The 24,436-nt window shown below is 34.3% G+C and overlaps 1 protein-coding gene across 1 annotated transcript; it reads left to right on the top strand.

The window, feature by feature from the left end:
* Positions 1 to 5,850: 5,850 nt before the first annotated feature.
* On the top strand, positions 5,851 to 7,882 carry LOC127132130 (protein WHAT'S THIS FACTOR 1 homolog, chloroplastic). The gene has a single exon (XM_051061003.1). It carries the CDS (start codon positions 6,026 to 6,028, stop codon positions 7,616 to 7,618), a length of 1,593 nt encoding a protein of 530 aa, XP_050916960.1. The 5' UTR covers positions 5,851 to 6,025; the 3' UTR covers positions 7,619 to 7,882.
* Positions 7,883 to 24,436: the final 16,554 nt, after the last annotated feature.

The raw sequence follows: 24,436 nt of genomic DNA, 5'->3' as shown, positions 1-24,436 counted from the left end.
CCATTGGTGCAATCAATTTCTTGTTTGCCACTGCCTAACAGAATCAAAATTTTGGAAGTGACCAATTGATTGATGTAAAGCCTACAATCGATTGAATATTCTTTTTGTCTTGAACTTTTAAGGCCTATAATCGTTTGATCCATCCCTACAATCGATTGCACTTTCTATTTTTTCCCAAATTTTTAAACGTCGATTGATCCATATAAGAAATTAATTGCCTCTAAAAGCTTTGTGAAAAATTCTGAACCAATATGATGCCTCTATATTACAATTGTTCACGAAAATTTTTCTTATCCATTGAATTCAATCATGAATATTTTTCAAACATTGCTACTCATTCAAGAGGCATCTTTTGATGTATTTAAAGGAAGATTTTTCAGATTTCAATTAACCTCTTTCGTCATATTTTTCAAACAATTCATACTATTTTTTCAAATGTTCATACATAATTTTCATAAATCATTGAGCACTTAATGTCTATATATTCTTGAATTGTTTATTGGAAAGACAATATTAAATTTAAGAATATTGGAAAAAATTTAAATTTGTTCGTACTCATATACCAGTTTGTTGTAAATTATTCACCATGTGTATGGTGACATAGTTTGTAAAGAAAATGTGTGTACTATCTAAATGTGTTTACAAATAGGAAATGGTGAAACAATGTTCTTTCTGTTTGTTAGAAAATGTCATTTGAATTGGATTGATTTGAAGTCCATCATAGGTTTAGTGGGTATGTGTTAGAAGATCGTATGAGAGTTTTTGTATGAGACTGTACAAAGATCTAGCATAGTGAATTTCTTCATGGGGGTGTGAAGGGATTACATGTACCTAGGGGTGGAAATTTGATTCATTAAGAAAAAATTCATTCAATTCATCCACCAAAAAATTCATTCAATCCATCAATCACATAAAAACTAAGTTAATGGATTGGACTAAATCCATCCATTTATATGCATGGATTGATCAAATCCATCCAACATATTTTAATGATCAAATGAATTATTTTTATCTTCATTAGATATATTTTAAAAAAACATGTTTTTTTTTCGAAAATAAAAAAATCATTTTTTGGAAAATACAAAAGTCAATTTTTTTCCGAAAAAAACAATTTTTTTTTGCAAAAATTACGAAATCTTTTTTTGGAAAATACAAAAAGTCAAATTTATTAAAAAAAATTATTTTTTTTGCGAAAATACAAAAAAATATTATTTTTTTCAAAAAAAAACAATTTTTTGGATGGATGGATATTCATCCATTAAAAATATAATAGTAGATGGATTGGATGAATTTTATCCTTAATTGATGGATTGAATTGGAAATTAAAAAAAATTAGTGGATTGTTATTGGACTAATGGATAATTTTGATCCATTCATTAACAATCCAATCCAATCCATATCCATATAATCTATCCATTTTGCCACCCTTAGACGTACCCTTGGTTGATAAGGGGACTATTGTAATTTCTTGTGTCTCATTTACTTTTCTGCACTTTTATTTTTTTGTATTATTGTTTTAAGTTCATACACTTTATTTTGGAAAAATAAAAGAATAAGAACATCTACAAAATAACGAGAAATATTTATAAGGTTGCTTTGCGAATATTTACCCAAGTCTCTTGACGGTCACAAGGTTGTCAAACTGTATTATGTAAAATATTCTTCTTATTTACACGGTATAAAATATTTATCAGTTGTGATTGGATACCCTCGTCACTTGGGGGTTTCTTCAGACGAAGCGAGTTGACTTGCGATTACAGACCCTCTATATCTATGGGCTCGCGAGGTTGTAAAACCATATTTTGTAAAAGGTTATAAATAAAATAGAATCATTATAAGATTTAGTCATGGGAATTCTCATATAAAATGGTAGATTATTTAAAGGGGAAACTTAATCGTCTTTATCATTGTCTTAGTCAACTGCTAACTTAACTCACTAGTTCATAATTTTACCAATCGTGCTCTGTGCACCCCCTTATTTCTGTTACAAAATACCATGCTAAATGCACAAGTACAATCACCTTTTCCTTTTAAGAATTTAATACATTCTTCTTGGATACGATAATTTTACTTACAATCATGTGGTTTTTGTTAGAACAATTATTGTAACTAAAATATTCACTCTAGTAGGTACTAAATGGAATATGGAGAAATTTCTATGAAACATTGATTTTGGTATATGAGAAGAGAATATGTGAGTAATCTTGGTTCAAAGAGAGTGTTATATGCTTTGAAGGTATTATTGAAGGTTTAAGTGTCTAAAGACAAAGATGTGAAACTAAAGGAAACAAAAAGTGAAATAAATCTAGGTCTAAATCCAAATCAAATAGGGAGAAAAATATAAAATTACAAAAGATGTAATTATCATAAGATTGCCCATTTCAATAAGGATTGGCCCGGGAAAGGGGGCAATGATGAGTTTGTTCAAGCGACAAAGGTGCTAGTGGTAACAAGTTTTGAAATGGTAAATAATTGGGTCTTGGACTTTGAATTTTATTATCAAGTGTGTCCAAGGAAGAAATAATTTGGATCTAAAATAAGGTGGATTAGTTCGTATTGGAAACAACTAAATATTCAAGCTTTAATTTGTCTTAAGATATTTAACATGGCGCGATGAAACATATGTATGGTAAATTGATAATAACTAAAGATACTCAAATGTGTGTGCATGTGTGTGTGAGAGTCTGTATATACTGCATCATACTTGATCATTCAATATTTGTCAATATGAATAAATTTTAAGTCAAATATGAAGGTTTGGAGTAGGAAACCAACATATTACTCAAATTTGAAATTTTATGGAGCTTTGGAATTTGTGCATATCAAGAGAGACAAAATTGGTGTTAGAGTTGTAAAATGTGTCTTCATGGTTATCCATAAGGTGTAAAAGTTTACAAGTTATGGATAATGGAACCTAGAGGATCAAGAATCATAATAAGAAGTAATTTTACTTTTGATGAGACCTACATTATGATGAAGTGCAATTTTTTTTAAACAAGGACTCATAAATAGGGATGAAGAAAATTAGTTTGAGGTGGAGCGTTTTGCTAGTGAGATAATATATGAAAAGAAGGAAGACCCTCTTTCATGAAGTTCTAGAGGAAGACAACCAACAATGAATTTTGACTATTAATGACTATAGAGACGTAAATGAAAGATATTAATGCACCAAAAAGACACAATAATGTTGATCTAATTTGTTATGCTTTAATTGTGGGTGAATATTTATAAGACTCCAAGCCAAATACATTCATGGAAAAAGTTGATACCAAGGATAGCCAAAATATTTAAAGGAAATAAATGAAGAAATGAATTTATTAGAGAAGAACCGTGCTTGGAAGCTGCCTAAGAAACAAAGAATAGTTGAATGCAAGTGAATCTTCAAAAAGATGAGATATATCTTGGTAAATGAAGAACCAAGGTATATAGCAAGACTTATGTACGGCCAAGAGTTTTATTCAAGTTGAGGGAATTGATTATAATGATATTTCTCACCCATGGAAAAATGTTATTCCATAGAGGTACTTATGGTGGTTGCAAATCAGGACAATTTTAATTGAAACAAATAAACATGACTACATGTTCTTAAATAGATACCTAAAAGAGAAAGTCTACCACTTTTGTTAGAAGTGGGTATGACATTTGTGTTTACATATTAAATAGGAATGAGAAAGTCTACCTACTTCTATATGTAGACGGTATCTTAATGGCGAGAATTATCCATGTGAAGATCAATAAGCTTTAAGAGAAGTTAAAATGTCAAATTTGAGATGAAGGATCTTAGGATTGCAAAAAAAAATACTTTTAAATGGATATTGCAAAATATCGAGCATTGCTGGTTTATTCTTATGTCAATTCAGACGCATGAAGATAAACCTACTAGCACTTTATTAGGTCATCATATGAAGCTTTCAGTTATGTAAGTTCTCCGACCTGAAAAGGAGAAGAGGAATATGAGGGGTACTTCATATGATAGTAGGGCAAGGAACATCAAGTATGTCATGGTTTGTAGTAGGTATGCCATAACATATATGATTAATATAGTGAGCCAGTTTATGACAAATTTGAACCAAAAGTGTGATTTTGGAGGATTTTGAAGATACAAATCATGTTGGAAATGTGGACATTAGAAAATTCTTGTCAGATATTGTGTTTACATTGTTTGAAACAACTATTAATTAGAAGAGTAATGAATAATCTAATGTGGTTTATGAAAAACTAAAACAAAATATATTGCTATTCCTAAAGGGAGAATGTAATACATGTGATTAAAGTGTATGATTGGAAAACTAGGAATTATAGTAGCCTTCTTGAACTTCACATGCTTCATTATCACCTTTCTTATCTTATTTTCCTTTTTCTTGACCAACATTCATCATTAAGGTGATCAAACTCTCACAATTATTACACTGAACCTTTTATTTTAAAAAAAAAATCATCTTTTCTTACATTTGTTATACCATCTTCCTCTGTTGAAGAAGGATTCATGTTTATTGTCATTTTTTGCAAGATTATTCAAAAACAGAAGTTTCAAGAGCTACTTATTATTCTTTTTCTAATTTACACCTTTCTTTTAGCGAAGCTTAAGGTGTTGGCCGATATCCATAACCTTGTTTGTCTTTTCTGCTTGGGTCCAGAAGAAACTCACTCTCATCTATTTCTGTCTTGCTCAGTGGTTGAAGTAGTTTGACACCAAATTATGGACTAGTTAGGCCTGCGTATGATGGTTTCTTGCAGCTCTCTTTCGGACCATATGCTGAGTTTGTAGGTTGCTTGAAAGGAAGAACAAAGAAGAAATACAAGTTGTTGTTTTGGTTAGCTACTAATTGATCAATTTGGTTGGTTAGAAATGCTTTTCAAAGGAGAACATAAAGGCACCTTGAATATTCTTTATTTGGCAAAATCTTTGTCGTGAGAGTGGTTTAGTGCGAAGTCTAGTGGTGTGGATGATTCAATTTTGTTTAACTTGAATATTTGGTTAAATGACCCTCTTAATTAGGGGTGACAAAAAGGGCCGTGACGCGCCTGGTCGGCCCGCGAACCCGCCAAAAAATGGCGGGTTGGGTTAGGATTTTGTGTTCGCCTACTCGCTTTGTCCGCTCCGCTTTAGGCCCGCCCCGCCTTAAGCCCGTCCAAAAAAGGGGTGGGTTGGTCCGCCAACCTAGTTATCAAGCACTCAAAATATTTATTTTCTTTGGTTTAAAGTTAATACTTGAATTATAGTTTTGAAATACTTGTTGATAATTATATTTTATACATTTATTTATGAATATATACAATATTTTTTTAAGTAAAATTTGTTAAAAAGATGTCTTATAAAAATTATTCTAAAAAATAAGTGAAAAATCTAATATAAATGTAAAAATAAGCCTATTAATCAATTAAAAAAATAAAAAATAGGCGAGCAAATCCGTCGGCTGCCAACCCGCCACCTTGACGAGACGAACTAAATTTTGAAGTCCAATTTCACTTGACGGACTTGCCCGTTCCGCCCATTTTTTTGACGGACTTAAGGCAAAGCGAGGCAGAGCGGGCAACCCGTTTTATCATCCTACTCTTAATTGTGTAAATGATTGATTGTGGAGTTTATCGGTCTCTTTTCTCTATGTTATATTTGGGTTAAATATTTGATTTCCATTGCATTTGGATTAAACACCCATAATACTTGATATTAATAGAATTGTTGATTATCTATAGGCTTGATTTGTTACAACGTTTTCTCCACTTATTTCATTTAACTTCAATTCTCTGGCCCCAATATACTTAAACTCAAGATTATTTCTTGTAATTTTTTTAAAGCAAATATTATTTTTTGTAATAATAACAATAAATTAAAAACATAAAAAGACAGAAAAAATAAAAGCGAAGAGATAATAATATCTAGTGTAAGAGGGTTTTGGTTGGGGGTTTGCAAATTGCAACTGCACCTTGAAGTTGAAGTGTCTTCTTCTTTACACACACAATCTGGTAATCTATTTTCCTTTTCGCTTAATCTTAATTCCTTGCTTTTATCTCAACAAAAACGATGGAACCTAAACAATTATCCCTTACTTCACCCAAACTCTCTTTTTTATCATCTTCTTCTACCCCTTTATCATTTTTCGTCTCAAACAAACTTCAATTTCTGAAAAAACCTAATCTTTCCGTTAAACTCAATTGTTCCCTTCAAAAATCCCAATTTTTGGGAACCAATTTAGGTTTGTTTGTTCCATCTGAGTCATCACATGTTGGTAGACCTAGGTTTCAAATTGGGCCGATTAGAGCTGCTGTGAAGAGAAGAAAAGAGATGCCTTTTGATAATGTGATTCAGAAAGACAAGAAGCTTAAATTCGTTCTCAAGGTGAGGAAATTACTAGTCACTCAACCTAATAAGGTTATGTCTCTTCAGGAATTAGGTAAGCATAAAAGGGAATTAGGGTTAGATAAAAAGAGGAGATTGATTGCAGTTTTGAAGAGATTTCCTGGTGTTTTTGAGATTATGGAAGAAGGGTGTTTTTCTCTTAAGTTCAAAATGACTTCTGAGGCTGAAAGGCTTTATCTTGAGGAGTTGAGGGTTAGGAATGAAATGGAAGATATTGTAGTTACCAAGCTTAGGAAATTGTTGATGATGTCTTTGGAAAAGAGGATTTTGATAGAGAAAATTGCTCATTTGGCGGCTGATTTGGGACTTTCGAGAGAATTCCGCGACACGGTTTGTCAGAGGTATCCGGAGTTTTTCAAAGTTGTTGAGACGGAAAGAGGTCACGCGCTTGAATTAACACATTGGGATCCTCAGCTTGCGGTTTCTGCGGCCGAGCTATCTGCGGAAGATAATCAAATTAGAGAAATGAAAGAGCAGAATTTGATTATAGATAGGGCTCCCAAGTTCAATAGAGTAAAGCTTCCTAAGGGTCTTAATCTTTCAAAAGGTGAGATGAGGAAGATAATGCAGTTTAGAGACATTCCTTACATATCGCCATACTCGGATTTCTCAATGCTTGGTTCGGGAACGCCGGAGAAAGAGAAGCATGCTTGTGGAGTTATTCATGAGGTTTTGAGTCTCACGCTTGAGAAGCGGACTCTTGTTGACCACTTGACCCATTTCCGTGAAGAGTTTAGATTCTCTCAGCAATTGAGAGGGATGTTGATAAGACATCCCGATATGTTTTATATCTCTTTGAAAGGAGACAGGGACTCTGTGTTTCTTAGGGAAGCATATCGAGATTCTCAGTTGGTAGACAAGGACAGATTGTTACTTATAAAGGAGAAACTTCGCTCTCTGGTTGATACTCCACGATTTCGTAAAGGTAGAGGTGCTGCCCACACTAGAATTGGAGATGACACAGAAGAGAATGATATTGATAACAGACAAGATGAAAGTGGTGATGAGGAACAAGAATGGTCAGAAGGTGATGACTTAAACAGTGACAGTGACAGTGACGATGATGATGATAATGATGATGACTGGATTGATGAAGAAGATGACGATGAGACACCGCCAGATTTTGATGAGGAGGACGCTGAAACATTGGAGATTGAAAAGAGAAAGACAATTACACGCGTTCAAGACACAAGACAGAATAATGAAAGGGTCCTTGCTCCATCATTCCCTGATGGTCGGCCCAGAGAACGGTGGTAATCTTGAAAAATCTTTTCAAGTCCGTGCTCGGAGTTTTTCTTGAAAGAAAGCATTAGGCCGATGGTATTTAGGGAGTGAGTTTGGCTCCACTATCTAGGAAGAATATAGCATCCTTCTTTGAACATCCATGGTTCTTGAATTTTCTATGTAAACAACAAAGTAGATATTATGTCCAAATCATAACAAAATGTCCAACTGATTTAGATGACTATATTTGTTGCTGCATATCTTCTTTATATAGATTTCTCATGGTTGAAACATTTACATTGATGATCCTCTATGCCAGAGTCTTGCATATGTGATGAAATAAGTGTAACATGTTTAGTGTAATGTATCCAATTTTCAAAGTGCTAGCTGATTCCCTTACAAATATTGTGTACATGGTGGTTGTTTTAGGTTGTTATGTTGTATTGTAGGAATTGAGGTGAATCATGTGTGTTGTTGTTTGTGACTTGTAAGGAAAAGCAAGATATGTTCATCAAACTAGTGAGTAATGAGTAGATAAAACAGTGGTAAAAGACTACTAGGCATGAGTGATGAATGTGACTTGTGAGTGCCAGGTGAATTGCTTTTGAATCCAGGTTCTTCATATAGGTTGAAAGTTTGAAATTTGATCAGAAGTTCAGAAGTTAAGCTCAGAAGTTCAAGTTTGACAAAAACAGAACTCAAAAGTTCAATGTCTCATCTTCCACTGCTAGATTACTTTCAGAGCATTTGTTAACAAATCAATGACAATTTCTAAATTTTGAAGAAATTGAATACATCATTTCCATTAGGAATTTTCTATATTATTTTATATTTAAATGTATTTTTGTCCATTGCCATCTGGGCGACTTCTATTTTTCCCTTATAATTTCTTTTTTTTTTTGCAATTCCACCATTGTATTATAAGGCTTGTTTGTTTTACACTATTACCGTACATATTAGATTTGCCAAAGGCAAAAACATAACTCGCCTCAAATGAAAAGAGGCAATGCTCTTAAAGGAGGGAACCCGACATTAGGACCTATCTAGATGGGGAATGCTTCAAAGGATTAAATTCTTGACTCGGAGATTCGTATTAACCACACCACACCTATCGAGAGGTAAGGGGGCTTCTTAATGTATCTTATATATTTTTTTCAAACGTTATGCGAATTTTGAAAAATATTTATAATTTTTGGAGATGTATCTCTGGACGCACTATAATACACACATTCCATTCCTTTTTCAGTTTGATCCCAATTTTATGAATAAATTTATTCTGTAAATGCATTTCCAAAAAAATTTCAAAAATGTATTTTCAAAAACAGTAATATTAACTTTCTCCACTAGCACATTGTTTACCTTGGATTTTGGTAAGCAAATATTAGTCTTCCAAAATTGATACTTTGGTTACTTACATGATCGACTAGATTGATCATACGACATATGTGTATAGTTCTTGTTTAAAAATTTTCTTACTAGTAAGTTCTTCGACGATAATGTTGAATTTAAAAGTAATGCAAAGAAGATTTATGAAAAGTATAAAGAAGGAAAATAATTTCAACAAGAATGTTAATGGAATGAAAATGACTTTAATGTAAATAGATTAACATTGAAAATATGGTGTTTCATACGTACATATTTTCAGAAACTCTTTTCTCAATAACACTAGATACTTTGAGTAATTTTGAGTTTGGTACAATATTGAACACACTTAATCCTAATGCTAAGACTCCTATTTATACTACTTCGACAGTAACGGTAACAAACGGTCTTTTCTCCAGAAAATGACACATTCTCGCTTGCATGTGTTTTGCCTTTCATAGGCCTCCACGTGTCCTTTAAAGGAACACATAAGACCAAAATATGGTTACTAGCCTCGTTTTGAATTGTCTTCGTCGAACTCATCTTTGAATCATTTCAGAAACTTCTAAGTCCTATTATAATGCTATTTCGATAGTATGGCAACTTCTTTGCCAAGTTCTAGTCGAAAGGCTTTGCCTAACTTACCGTTGAACTCAGCTTGGATTTTCCAAATATTTCCTTAAGTTTTACACTTGACTTCTTATATCTTTTTGAGCGTCAAAATTACAGCTAACAAGTTGCCCCCAAAAATGTCTTTTTCGACTTGGTAAACTAAGGTCCTTGGCTTCTAAGGTCTATATTGGAAAGAGTAATGCCTAACCATGACTACTCGTGTGACATTATTGATCCCAACATGACCTCCACCAAGTGGATGGGCTTGCAAGTCAACTTGCTAAGGAATAACTCCACACAAGTCAACAAGATTATGCCATTCTCCTATCGTAAGTGCACTCGAGTTCGGGTATAGAACTCATCTCACAAAGATCACCAAGCATACAAGGAATTAATATATCAAGCAATTCAATCATTACATACAATACAGTAATCCTAAAAATTGCACAAAAATGTGTCACAAAATAATATACAATACAATACAACAAATATGAAATGGGAAGGTTTTAAGCATCCAAAACATCCTAGGTACTCCTAGGGAGCCCTTTTCACATTTGTTGTAAGGTTAGTATTTTGTGAAAATTTATTTGTGCAAACATGATTGAAGAGATGATAAGAGAATATACAAGTTATTTACAATTTTATGTTTGAATGGATAAACCCATTGCCTACGTACCATCTTAAAAAGGATTAAGATCAAAACCTCGTAGTTCGGGGTAAAAAATCTCAAAAAAAGTGGGTGAATTGATTGGTCCAAAATCCTTAAGGTCTTTTGTTATCCAAGGGAGAAAACTCAACCTAAAAAACCACAAATCCACCATGTGAGGATAGCTTCAACATGCTAGTGAGGGGTTAACCCTATAATAAGCATGGAAGACTCATTGTCCATCACTAAGGATATAGGTGAGTATTATATCTACCTCAAGGATAACTCAAACCTAATAGCTAAAGGTTATGAAAAGTTTTTGATAAGGAAGTAGCCATTGAAACCACAAAAGTATTTGAATGAGTTATATTTACCAATGAAAAGTATTTACAAAATATGGTCAAAGTTGACTTAAAGATTCAATTCAAAATAAGTGTTATGAAAAGAAAGTTTGAAAATCAAAACCATAATGCTTAGGTTTCTAATGTTTGAAAAGAAATGTTAATGTTTGCACAAAAGTTTTGGCTTGGGTTAGAGTGGAGGGAAGAGGAAGAATGACTAAGTCCTAATCATACAAGAGATGAAGGAGAAGAAATAAGACCACAAATGGAGTTCCCTTCTTGAGATCATATTGATGATCCAAGTAGCTCCCATCCTTTGGAATAAGCAAGCAAATAAGTATAAATTCAAGCAATCAATCGAGCAAGCAAGCTCTTAGAAGATCTCCAATGGCTCTTAGATCTCTCTCTATTTTGAAGCTCATGACAATGCTTATTCACTTAGGCTCAATGTTGGAATCCCTAGCACAAGAACACACACATCAGAAGGTTCTATCAAACAAACAAAGAATGGATAAGAAGAAGTTTAGAAATTGGTCCTTTCAAAGTTTTCTTCAGAAATTTATAGCATTCTAAAGGCCCAATGCCTAGTTGCTCTTTGACTTTTATAGCACTCTAAAGGCCCAATGCCTAGTTGCTCTTTGACTCCAATTTTGCATAGGGAAAGTCCTAAAGTCTAAGTCCTTTTTTGTCCATTTTTGCATCTGGTTCACAACAATCAAACAAAAACACAAGCACAAAAGTATATACACAATTATGTGCTCAAGTGAGCAAAAGGAAAATTACATTAACATAAACATGTGCTCAAATGAGCAAAGGAAAAAGCAAATGAATAATATGTGCAAGAATAGTAAATGGCATAAATGTAAAGTGCAAGAATTAAATGTTAATGGTTAATGGTTAGTATTAGTGTGCCATAAGGCAATTTAGCGCTATGTTAAGAAATCTTAATTGGACTTATGTAGAAGTCACAACTATCTGAGGCCGGTCAATAATAATATAGGTAACAACACAAGTTAGAGATCTTGATTAGTGAATCAAGCTCCTACAACTTGCCATGCCAAAAAGAAGAGGAGAAATGATCTTGTATTGATTTAGGTTCTTTGCTTGATTAGGAAGCAACCTATCCTTAATGCAAAGCTATTCACTTGATCCATGATCAAGATGAATTAGATTTGAATCAAGGAAGGTTAAACCTCCCATGTATCAAGGCTAACCACCAATCTTTAACTCATTGATAAAAAAAAGAAAAAAAGGAAGAAGAAGAAGATGAATATTAAAGTACATTAATGGAAATGGAATGAGATAATCAACAAGCATTGACCAAAGATAGAGAAGATCAAGGTCAAACAATAGTAAACAGAAGTAAGATGAAGATTAGAAGTCAAGAAACAAATGAAATATTTTTGGTATTTTTCAATTTTAAAATGAAACTTGAATTAAAATAATAAAGAAAGGTCAAACTTCAAACTCACTTCAAATCAACTTTGAAAAGTCCAAGTGAATTATCCTAAGTTCAACAAGGTCAAACAAAGTTTGACAAAAAATTTCAGCATTTTTAGAAGTCAGAAACTATTTTTTATCAATTAAAAATGCATAAAAATAACCTAATTGAATTAAAATCTCAAATAAATCTCAAATCAATTAATAAATTGATGAAAATATTTTTCATAGATCTATCATCATTCAAAGAGGTTGAAAAAATATTTTTGTATTTTTTGGATACCAAAAACTATTTTAAATGAATTAAAAATAACCAGAAAAGAGAAAATTCCTAAAAAATATCAAATGATAAAACAAAAAATAATAAAAATCATTTTTAGAAACTAGAAATTAAAAGGACAAAAATGCAATTGGTCTCATATTTTCTGGACTAATAATGAAGGAGATATGAATTTTTAAAATGAAATGGAATTAAAAGAAATAAAAGAAAATATAATCAGAAATTAAAATAATTGGAAAAACGTGGAGCGTCTGATGCACTTTCATTAATTGACGTGGATCATCACGTGGCCAGGAAGCGCACGTTCACCATATACACGAGTCAACTAAATCACATAGTGCCTATGGAAAAGTCATAACAATGAATGGATGGGATCTGATCTGGAAAATGAAATGGATGGTTCAGATTAAATCTGGAGATGAGACGGTGACCAGCGCCACCGTCCTCTCCGGCCAGCTCTGGCGAGGCTCAAAATTTGCAGAGAAAAAAATGTTAACCAAATGCCACGATCCTGGTACCAATCGAAAGCTAGGGTGATGTACATCACCCCTGTACCAACCAAATCCACTCTAGGTTTCTACATTGAGAGAAATCAGAGATGGAATTTCTGTGGTGTTCAACTGAACTTAATGGAATTTGGAAATTCAAAGCTCTAAAATGTTGCCTCTATGCAGAGGACTTCAGATCACACAACAACAGCAAGAAACAAGCACGATATGAGTTGATTCGAAGAAATTAAAATCAGAAGTAAACCTCTGATTTTCAGGGCTTGGAGACACAATTCCTTGGTGTTAATGCTTGCATTACACTCTATGAATCAAGGTGGTGAGGCTTAGGAACTTTTAGATCTAAGAAAACAATCGATGCAATTGAATTCTAGATCTGAAAATTGAGAGAAAAATTTGAGAGTTCCTTTGGAGTGAGGGTGAGGATTCAATTGTGCAGCATTTGGGGCGCCTTTAGGTTGCTGAAATGAGAGGCATGAGCATTGTATTTATACCCAAAGCAAGCTGAAATGCATGACCAATCTTTGCATGAATGGAAAGGGCCTCCATGCATGGGCCTGTACAGGCGCATGGAGGGCCCAATTCCACTTGGATTTGGTAGCTAAACATCAACATATGCAAACTGGACATGTAGATTATGTAGTAATGGCTCATGCAATGCAAATTTTATTGATTTTCAAAAATGCACCAATGTGTTCATGCCTTCGAAAATGCCATGTCCAAACTTGAAACACAACCTTATGAGTAATGGTTGGAAAGCTTTTTGCATGAGGATCATTTGTTATGTTGATCATAACTTCATTTGAGACTTGGAAATTGGTGAAAAGTGGACATGACGTGTAGGGTGCAAAACATGTACATGTGAGAATTTCAAAAATGGCCAAAGTTCAAGCCCTTCTGTTTCAATGATGCAAGCTCCAAATGAAACATTCGTCAACATCAAAGTTATAGATATTTTCACGACAATCAATTTGGACTTATATTTTGCATAATTTGGAATTTTGATGAAGAATTTATGGGCACTTGAAGTTAGACTTTTTCACATTTCAGTGCATTTGGTCCAGAGTGACCTATAATGTTTTGCATTATCACATGTATTTCTTTTAGTATTTTGAGATTTTGCTCAGCATAAAATTTTAAGTATACATATTAAGCTTTCCAATGCATTTGATCCCACCTCAAAATCATGAAAAATGAATGAGTTATGTCCTTGGGAAGTTGACCCAAAATTAGGGTTTCAGTCAAAATGACCTATAATATTTTGAAATGGATGATGACCTTCCAAGCTTAAAATAAATTTTTGATGAACATGGAATTTGTTCATATGGCTCTTAAGAACATTGTTTCTCTTGGGATCATCTCCATTTGACAAACACATAAAAAGTTAGGTCTCAGTGTACTTCAAAATAGTCAGATGAATTCACTTATCAACTTCTCAAGTCCAAACCTCATATCTTGATGATTTGATGATTTAGGAAACTCAACTAAGTTCAAATATGCATGAAATGATTAATTAAAGAACTTCCCTTGATAGTATTTGATCATGGGTTGAGGTTTCTTCATGAGCAAGGCACAGTTGACACATAGATGAACTAGGGGTTCCTTGGGAAACAAACCTCAAGTCCCTTGACTTGATTTGATCAAAATGATGAATTGAGATACTTGGGAGGCATATTTCATGGATGAGAGGTTTGGGAACCATTTCCATGCTTGCTTTCATCTTCAATTGGCCCTATCAATGCACATAGGATCTCCTAAAAGCTTTGGACCTTGTGACTGCCCAAGCTACAAACAAAAGATGTTAGTGACATATTTTTGTGCTTTTGGTTAGTAAATAAAATGAGAAAAGCAATAATATACAATTCAAGCAAGCTTGGTGATCTCAAACCAATTCTCAAGAGGTCCCACCCAAAGGTAAGGAGCCAAGATGCTTATGATCCTTGAGGCAAGATGCAAATGCAATGTTATGATGCCATGAGGGGTCTTAGGGTCAAAATTAGGGTCTTACACTAAGGAATTAAGACTTGAAGATCAACTAAGGATGTTGAAATTCAAGCTTGAAATTGAGAAATGAAAACTGAAATTCCTTTGAGTGAGGGTGAGGTTTCAATCCAACAGAGTTTTAGAGCTCCTTCAGGTTGAAATTTGAATGAGCTAGCACTTCTATTTATAGCTGGAGATGATGCAATGGGGTGCTTTGCTCGTGTGCATGGAACTTGGACTCTTCATGCATGGGCCTGTACAGGCGCGTGCAAAGCCCAAAAATGGATGAATATGCAAGCTGAAATCAAATGCAAATGGTTTGGACGTGTAATTGGAGCTGCATTGGCTTGTGCATGAAGTTGTGATATGAATTGCATAATTGATCCTAAACATTGAGTTCTTCGAAACTCATACATGAAAAATCCAAAAATGGTCATGTGAGTAATGGTTGGAAAGTTCTTGACATAAGGAACAAAAGTCATGTTGGGCAAAAACTCATTTGGAGTTTGGAAATTTATGAAAACTGGCTATGAAGTTTGGGGTACAAAACATGTCTTTGAAAAATTTGCCAAAACAAGCAACTTCAAGCCCTTCTGTTTCAGTTATGCAAGCCTCAAATGGGAAAACCTTCAACATAAACGTTGTATATATTTTCAAGATGATCAATTTGGAATTAAATTTTGAATTATTTGGATTTTTAATGAGAAAGTTATGGGCACTTGAAGTTGGAAAATTTTCAAATTCAATGGTTTTGGTCCAAAGTGATCTATAATGTTTTGTATTATCACATGTGTTTATTTTAGGATTATGAAATTTTTTCCAACATAACATTTGAATTAGACATATTAATATTTCCAATGCAATTGGTCTCACCTTAAAATCATAAAAAATAAGGAAGTTAGGTCCTTGGGAAGTTGACCCAAAATTAGGGTTTTAGTCAAAATGACCTATAATGTTTTGAAATGAATGATGACCTTCCATGTTTCAAATGGATTTTTGATGAACATTAAAGTTGTTCATATGGTTCTGAAGAACATTGTTTCTCCTGGGGTCATCTTCATTTGACAAACACATCAAACGTTAGGTCTCAGGGATCCTTAGTTTAGTCAGATGACTTGACTGGTCAACTTCTCAAGGCCAAACTTCAAATCTTGATGAATGAATGATTGAGGATACTCACATAGGATCATATATGAATAAAATAATGAATTAAAGAACTTCCCTTGATTGAATTTGATCATAGGTTGAGGTTGTTTCATGAGCAAGGCACAGTCAATGCACAGTTGAATTAGGGTTTCCTTGGGAAACAATCCTCAAGCACTTTGGGTTATCTTGATCAAATTAGAAAATTGAGATATTTGGGAGACATATATGATGATTAGGAGATTTGTGAACCATTTTCATGCTTGCCTTCATCTTCATCTAGCCACTTCATTGAGCTTAGGAGCCTCTTAGGAGCATTATGAGCACATGATCACTTGAGCTTCAAAACAAAAAAGAGTTAGTGACATATTTTTGTAATTTTGGTTAGTACACAAAATGAGAAAAGAAATAATATACAATTTCAAGCATGCTTGGTGGTCTCAAACCATTCACACAATTCCCATCCCTAGGGTAAAGGAGCCACACATGCTATGATCCTTGAGGCAATGCCATGAGCAATGATATGATGCCATGGGGGATCTTAGGGTCAAAATTAGGGTCTTACATGTTAGCCATCTGTCATCTTTCTTGTATATTGAAGCCGAGGATGAGGTAGTATCTTGGCTGACCATTTGGCTCACCAACCAATTGAAGATTACCAGACAGTGCAGTATGACTTTCCCGATGAAGAGATTTTGTACTTGAAAATGAAGGATTGTGATGAACCATTGCTTAAAGAAGGGCCATGACCTGGTTCCCGTTGGGACATGGTATTTGATGGAGCTGTTAATCAATATGGAAATGGCATTGGGGCAGTGATTATTACTCCTCAAGGCACGCGTCTACCATTTACAGCTAGATTGACTTTCAAGTGCACAAACAACATGGCAGAATATGAAGCTTTCATTATGGGGTTGAAGAGACCATGAATCTCATAATCAAGTATTTGGATGTCTTCGGTGATTCCGCTTTGGTTGTGAATCAGATCAAAGGAGAATGGGAGACGAATCAACCCGGTTTGATACCATATAGAGATTATGCGAGGAGGATTTCAACTTTCTTTACAAAGGTTGAATTTCATCATATCCCTCGAGATGAAAACCGGATGGCAGATGCTCTTACAATATTGACATCAATGATTATAGTGAAGTATTGAAATGAAGTTCCCAATTTATCAGTGACGCGTCTTGATAGGCCAACTCATGTGTTCGTTGTTGAAGGGATCAAAGACGAGAAGCTGTGGTATTACGACATTAAATGTTTCATCCAAATTCAGATTTACCCGCCTGGGGAATCTTTGAAAGATTAGAAGACTTTGAGAAGATTAGCCGATAATTTCTACTTGAATGGGGATATATTGTACAAGAGAAACTTCAATATGGTTTTGCTCAGATGCGTGGATAGACACGAAGCAAACTTGTTGATAACCGAAGTGCACGAAGGTTCCTTTGGTACTAATTCCAATGGACATGCAATGACGAAGAAGATATTGCGAGCAGGTTACTATTGGCTGACAATGGAATCTGACTGTTGCAAATTTGTGAAGAAGTGCCACAAGTGTCAAATTTATGCTGATAAGATTCATATTCCTCCGACACTATTGAATGTTATATCTTCCCCATGGCCCTTCTCTATGTGGGGAATTGATATGATTGGGATGATTGAGCCCAAAGCTTCGAATGGACATCGTTTCATTTTAGTGGCAATTGACTACTTCACAAAATGGGTTGAAGCGGCATCGTATGCAAATGTGACCAAGAAAGTTATTGTAAGGTTTATCAAGAATCAGATCATATGCCGTTATGGTGTGCCAAGTAAGTTCATTATTGATAATGGATCAAACTTGAATAACAATATGGTGGAAGCTCTTTGCAAAGACTTCAAGATTGCACATCATAATTCTTCTCCTTATAGACCCAACATTAATGGGGTTATTGAAGCTGCGAATAACAACATCAAGAAGAATATTCAAAAGATGGTTGTCTCATATGAAGATTGGCATGGGATGCTCCCTTTTTCTTTGCATGGGTATCGTACATCCGTCCGCACTTCAACAGGGGCAACCCCTTTCTCTCTTGTATATGGTATGGAAGCAATGCTTCCGTAGAGGTTGAGATTCCTTCATTGCGTGTGCTCATGGAAGCCAAGTTAACTGAAGCTGAATTGTGTCAGACCAAGTTTGATCAGCTGAATTTGATTGAAGAGAAGAGATTAACTACCATGTGTCATGGTCAGTTATATCAGTAAAGGATGAAGAAAGCTTTTGATAAGATGGTCAGACCTCGTCTGTTTAGAGAAGGTGACCTTGTGCTCAAGAAAATTTTGACGTTTAAGCCAGATTCCAGAGGAAAATGGACTCCTAATTATGAAGGCCCATATGTTGTTAAGAGAGCCTTTTTCAGGTGGTGCATTGATACTTACAACTATGGATGGTGAAGAGTTCACTCGTCCTGTGAACGCAGATGCAGTCAAGAAATACTTCTCCTAAAAAAAGAAAAGAACAACTCGCTAAGTTGAAAACTTGAAAGGGCGACTTAGACAAAAATGAGCGTCTCGGGGGATTGAAAACCCGAAAGGGCGATCCAGCCAAAAGTTAGAGACATAAACAGAAAGAATTTCCCGATAAGTTGAGTACCCCACCTTGGGGCAACTTATGCAAAAGTTAGGGATTATGGCAAGTAATTGCATTCTGTTGATGTTTAGTGTTTTGAAGACTTGTTTGAGCGCAAGGGTTGACATCGATTCATCACCCCAGTAGCGGTCAAGAGCATAGTGGATATCAAGAGTTGGTAGAAGGATTAAGGATCATTTGTATTCAATGTAACCATTTTCCATGTAAATTACCATTTTCAACTTTGTAAAATCTATGAAGTCTTGTCATTTACAGACTACCATTCCATTAAATAAGGTTGAGCTTTTATCCAATTATTTCTACTCTTATTTACTTCAGCCAATAGTTTTAAATTTTTATTATGATCATTTTTAAATTAAATTTTTAAATCAAAATCAAGTTTTTTCCTAAATATATAATGTAAGACCCCAATTTTGACCCTAAGATCCCTCATGGCATCATAACATTGCTCATTGCATTTGCCTCAAGGATCATAGCATCTTGGCTCCTAACCTTTTGGTGGGAACACTTGTGAGTTGGTTTGAGATCACCAAGCATGCTTGAATTGTATATTATTGCTTTTCTTATTTTGTTTACTAACCAAAAGCACAAAAACATATCACTAACATTTTTTGTTTTGTAGCTTGAGCAATCACAAGATCCAAAGCTCCTAAGAGGCCCCTATGCTCATTGATATGGCCAGATGAAGATGGAAGAAAGAATGACAATGGTTCACAAGGCCCTCATCCATCAAATATGCCTCCCAAGTATCTCAATTCATAATTTTGATCAAAGCAAACCAAAGAGCTTGAGGCTTGTTTCCCAAGGAAATCCTAATTCATTTGTGCATCAACTGTGCCTTGCTCATGAAGCAACCTCAACCCATGATCAAATACAATCAAGGTAAGTTCCTTCATTCATCATTTCATGCATATTTGAGCTTGTTTAAGTGTCCTCAATCATTAATTCATCAGGATTTGAGGTATGGACTTGAGAAGTTGATCAGTCAATTCATCTAACTATTTTGGAGTACACTGGGACCTAACTTTTATTTTGTTTGTCAAATGTAGATTACCCCAAGCGCAAAATTTTTCTTAAGAACCATACAAACAACTTTAATGTTCATCAAAAATTTATTTGAAGCTTGTAAGGTCATCATCCATTTCAAAACATTATAGGTAATTTTTACTGAAACCCTAATTTTGGGTCAACTTCCCAAGAACATAACTCATTTATTTTTCATGATTTGGAGGTGGGATCAAATGCATTGGAAAGTTTAAGATGTCTAATTCATTTTTTATGTTGAACATATTTTTCATAATCCTAAAATAAATACATGTGATAATGCAAAACATTATAGGTCACTTTGGACCAAAGGCATTGAAATGTGAAAAAGTCCAACTTCAAGTGCCCGTAACTTTCTCACCAAAAATCCAAATGATGCAAAATTTAATTCTAACTTAATTGTATTGAAAACATATACAACTTTGATTTTGAAGGTTTTGTCATTTGGAGCTTGCATCATTAAAATAGAAGGGCTTGAAGTTTGGCCATTTTGGAAATTTTCACATGCACATGTTTTGCACCTTGCACTTTATGATCAATTTTCACCAATTTCCCAATTCCAAATGAAGTTTTGGTCAACATAAAAATTGATCACCATGCCAAGAGCATTCCAACCATTACCCATAAGGCTATGTTTTATTTTTGGAAATAGCATTTTCGAAGAGGAGAAAGTTTTAGTGCATTTTGGGAAACTTATTGAAAACACATTGCACATGCTCATGACATCATTTCTCCATGTCCATTCCTACTCAATGTGATACCAGCTTACCATTCCAATCAGAATTGGGCCCTCCATGCGCCTGTACAGGTCCATGCATGGAGGCTCTCTTCATCCATACACACAACTTGTTCATGCATATACCTTGCCAATTGTTATAAATAGGAGTGCTAGGCTTCACAATTGAGCAACCTGAAGGAGCCTGTTATGCAGTAAAAATCCCTCCATAGCCTCACTTAAAGGAACTCTCTCTTTCTTTTCAAATTTTCAGATCTGAATTTCAACTTCATTGGTTGATTTTGAGACTCATAGTTCCTTGACCTTTCTTCATCTTCATCTTGAGATCATACTGCAAGCAATAGCTAAGAGAATTCGTGCCTTTCAGATCCACATTTCAGAGGCTTATGCTCAAACTTTCCTTCTTCGAATCTCTTTGTTTATAGCTTGTTTCTTCCATTTATTGGGTTGGCTGAAGTCCTCTCATCAGAGGCAACTTAATTGTGCTTTAAATTTTGAAATTCCATTAAGTTTCAGTTGAACGTCATAATTTTCAACCTCTGATTTCTCTTTCCATGGAGGTCTAGAGATAAAATAGATGATATAGGGGTAATGTACATCACCCCAACTTTCCATTGCTGTATAGATCGCTTGATATGGTGAAGTTTTGATCTCTACAACTCTCGCTGGAATCTCCGGCCTCGCCGAAGAAGACTGTGGTGTACACCACCGTCTGGTTTCCAGATCAAGCCATGGCCGTTGGATCTTGTTTCTAGATCTAATCTAGACCATTTCTTTTTATGATTTTTTAATGGCAACATGTTGCTCGGTTGACTGGTGTGTTTGGTAGGCGCGCGCTTAGATCCGTTTGATGCGCCAGCTCAATTAATGAGCTTAATCAAACGCCTCACACTTTTTCCCATTTTTATTTTCTGATTTTAATTTTAATTTTATTTCTTTTATTCCATTTCATTTCAAAAAATCATATCTCATTCATTATTGGTCCAAAAAATGTGAAACCAATTGTATTATTTCTCTTTTAATTTCTAGTTTCTAAAAATGAATTTTAATATTTTTTTATTTTATCATTTGATATTTTTTATGAATTTTCTCTTTTCTGGTTCTTTTTAATTCATTTAAAATAGTTTTTGGTATTCAAAAAATACAAAAATATTTTCTTAACCTCTTTGAATGATAATGGATCTATGAAAAATATTCTCATCAATTTATTAATTGATTTGAGATTTATTTGAGATTTTAATTCAATTAGGTTATTTTTATGCATTTTTAATTGATTAAAAATAGTTTCTGGTTTCTACAAATGCTGAAATTTTTTGTCAAACTTTGTTTGACTTTGTTGAACTTAGGATGATACATTTGGACTTTTCAAAGTTGATTTGAAATGGATTTGAAGTTTGACCTTTACTTGTTTATTTTAATTCAAGTATTATTTTAATTTTGAAAAATACCAAAAATATTTTATTTGTTTCTTGACTTTTAAGTTTCATTTTGCTTCTGTTGACTAATGTTTAACCTTGATTCCATCTATCTTTGGTCAATGTATGTTGATTACTTCATTTGAATTTCCATTAATGCACTTTCTTATTCATCTCCTTCTTCTTCTTCTTTTTCTTCTTTTTGATCAATGAGTTAAAGGTTGGTGGTTAGCCTTGATGAATGGGAGGTTTAACCTTCCTTGATTCAAATCTAATTCATCTTGATCATAGATCAAGTGAATGGCTTTGCATTAACAATAGGTTGCTTCCTAATCAAGCAAAGAACCTAAATCAATACAAGATCATTTCTCATCTTCTTTTGGCATGGCAAGTTGTAGGAGCTTGATTCACTAATCAAGATCTCTAACTTGTGTTGTTGCCTATATTTTTATTGACCGGCCTCAGATAGGTGTGACTACTACATTAGTCCACTTACGATTGCTTAACATAGTGCTAAATTGCCTTATGGCACACTAACACTAACCATTGACCATTAACATTTAATTCTTGCACTTTACATTAATGTAATTTAATATTCTTGTACATATTATTCATTTGCTTTTGCCCCTTTGCTCATTTGAGCACATGTTTATGTTAATGCAATTTGCCTTTTGCTCACTTGAGCCCATAATTGTGCATATACTATTGTGCTTTTGTTTTGTTTTGATTGTTGTGAACCAATGGCAAATGGACAAAAGGACTTAGACTTTAGGACATCCCCTATGCAAAAATGGAGTCAAAGAGCAACTAGGCCTTATGCCTTTAGAGTGCTATAAAAGTCAAAGAGCAACTAGGCCTCATGCCTTTAGAATGATTAAATGTTGAAGAGGAATTGAAAGGACCTACTCTCTAAACTCCCTCTTGTCCATTCTTTGTTTGCATTATAGAACTTTTTGATGTGTGTGTTCTTGTGCTAGGGATTCCAACTTTGAGCCTAAGTGAAAAACCATTGTCATGAGCTTCTAAAGTGAGAGATATAAGAGCCATTGGAGGATTTCTAAGAGCTTGTTTGATTGGTTGATTGCTTGAGTATTTGCTTATTTGCTTTCTTATTCCAAAGGATGGGAGATACTTGGATCATCAATATGATCTCAAGAAGGGAACTCCATTTGTGGTCTTACTTCTTTTCCTTCATCTCTTGTATGTTTAGGACTTAGCCATTCTTCTTCTTCCCTCCACTCTAACCCAAGCCAAACTTTTTGTGCAAACATTAACACTTGTTTTCAAACATTAGAAACCTAAACATTATGCTTTTGATTTTAAAAACTTCTTTTTCATAACACTTATTTTGAATTGAATCCTTAAGTCAACTTTGACCATATTTTTGTAAATACTTTGCATTGGTAAATATAACTCATTCAAATGTTTTGTGGTTTCAATGACCAATTTCTTATCAAACCTTTTCATAACCATTAGCTATTAGGTTTGAGTTATCCTTGAGGTAGATATAACACTCATCTATATCCTTAGTGATGGACAATGAGTCTTCCATGCTTATTATAGGGTTAACTCCTCACTAGCATGTTGCAGCTATCCTCACATGGTGGATTTGTGGTTTTAGGTTGAGTTTTCTCCCTTGGATAACAAAAGACCTTAAGGCTTTTGAACCAATCAATTCACCAACTTCTTTTGAGATTGTTACCCCGAACTACGAGGTTTTGATCCTAATCTTTTTTAAGATGGTACGTAGGCAATGAGTTTATCCATTCAAACACAAAAATTGTAAATAACTTGTACATTCTTCTCTCATCTCCCCAATCATGTTTGCACAAATAATTTTTTCACAAATACCAACCTACCTTACAACAATTGTGAAAAGGGCTCCCTTAGAGTACTAAGAGTGTTTTGGGTGCTTAAAACCTTCCCATTGCATAACCAACCCCCTTACCCAGATCTCTGACATTTTTATTAGTTTTTGATTTGATAAAACTTCGTGGTTTTTGTTCGCTTTCTAACCTTTCCTTTGGATAAATAGAAGTGCGGTGGCGACTCGAATTGTATGATTTACTTTTGATTTAGTCAATAAATCTAAAGGTAACGAATACCCCGCTACAGAAAAGTGGCGACTTTGCTGGGGATCTTTTTGCCTAGTGAGTTCTGCCTACTTTTCATATTTGTTGTATTGTATTGTTTATACTATTTATGACATTTTTTTGTGCAAATTTGGGATTACTGTATTGATTGTAATGTATGAATTGCTTGATATATTAATTGCTTGCATGCATGGTGATCTTTGTGAAATTAGTTCTATACCCGAACTCGAGTGCACTTAGGATAGGAGAATGGCATAGTCATGTTGACTTGTGTGGAGTTATTCCTTAGCAAGTTGGCTTGCAAGCCCATTCACTTGGTGGAGGTTATGCTGGGATTAATTATGTCACACGAGTATTCGTAGTTAGGCATTACTCTTTCCAATATAGACCTTAGAAGCCCAGGACCTTAGTTTACCAAGCCCATCTTGGCCTATTTCTTTAGGACGTAGTGCGAAGGTCGTTCAAGCGTAAGATTTGATACGAACGTTACGCGATACTACACTCATAAGAGTCTCTCTTGAGAATATTTTTGGAATACGAGTAGTTGTTTATCCGATAATATCCGAAGGATGGGATAATGACTATGGGAACCTCTTGTAGAACATGTTTGGCAAGTTT

This window comes from Lathyrus oleraceus, chromosome 3, assembly GCF_024323335.1.
Source record: "Lathyrus oleraceus cultivar Zhongwan6 chromosome 3, CAAS_Psat_ZW6_1.0, whole genome shotgun sequence".
NCBI lineage: Eukaryota > Viridiplantae > Streptophyta > Magnoliopsida > Fabales > Fabaceae > Lathyrus > Lathyrus oleraceus.
This window is presented reverse-complemented; position numbering and strand designations above follow the sequence as displayed.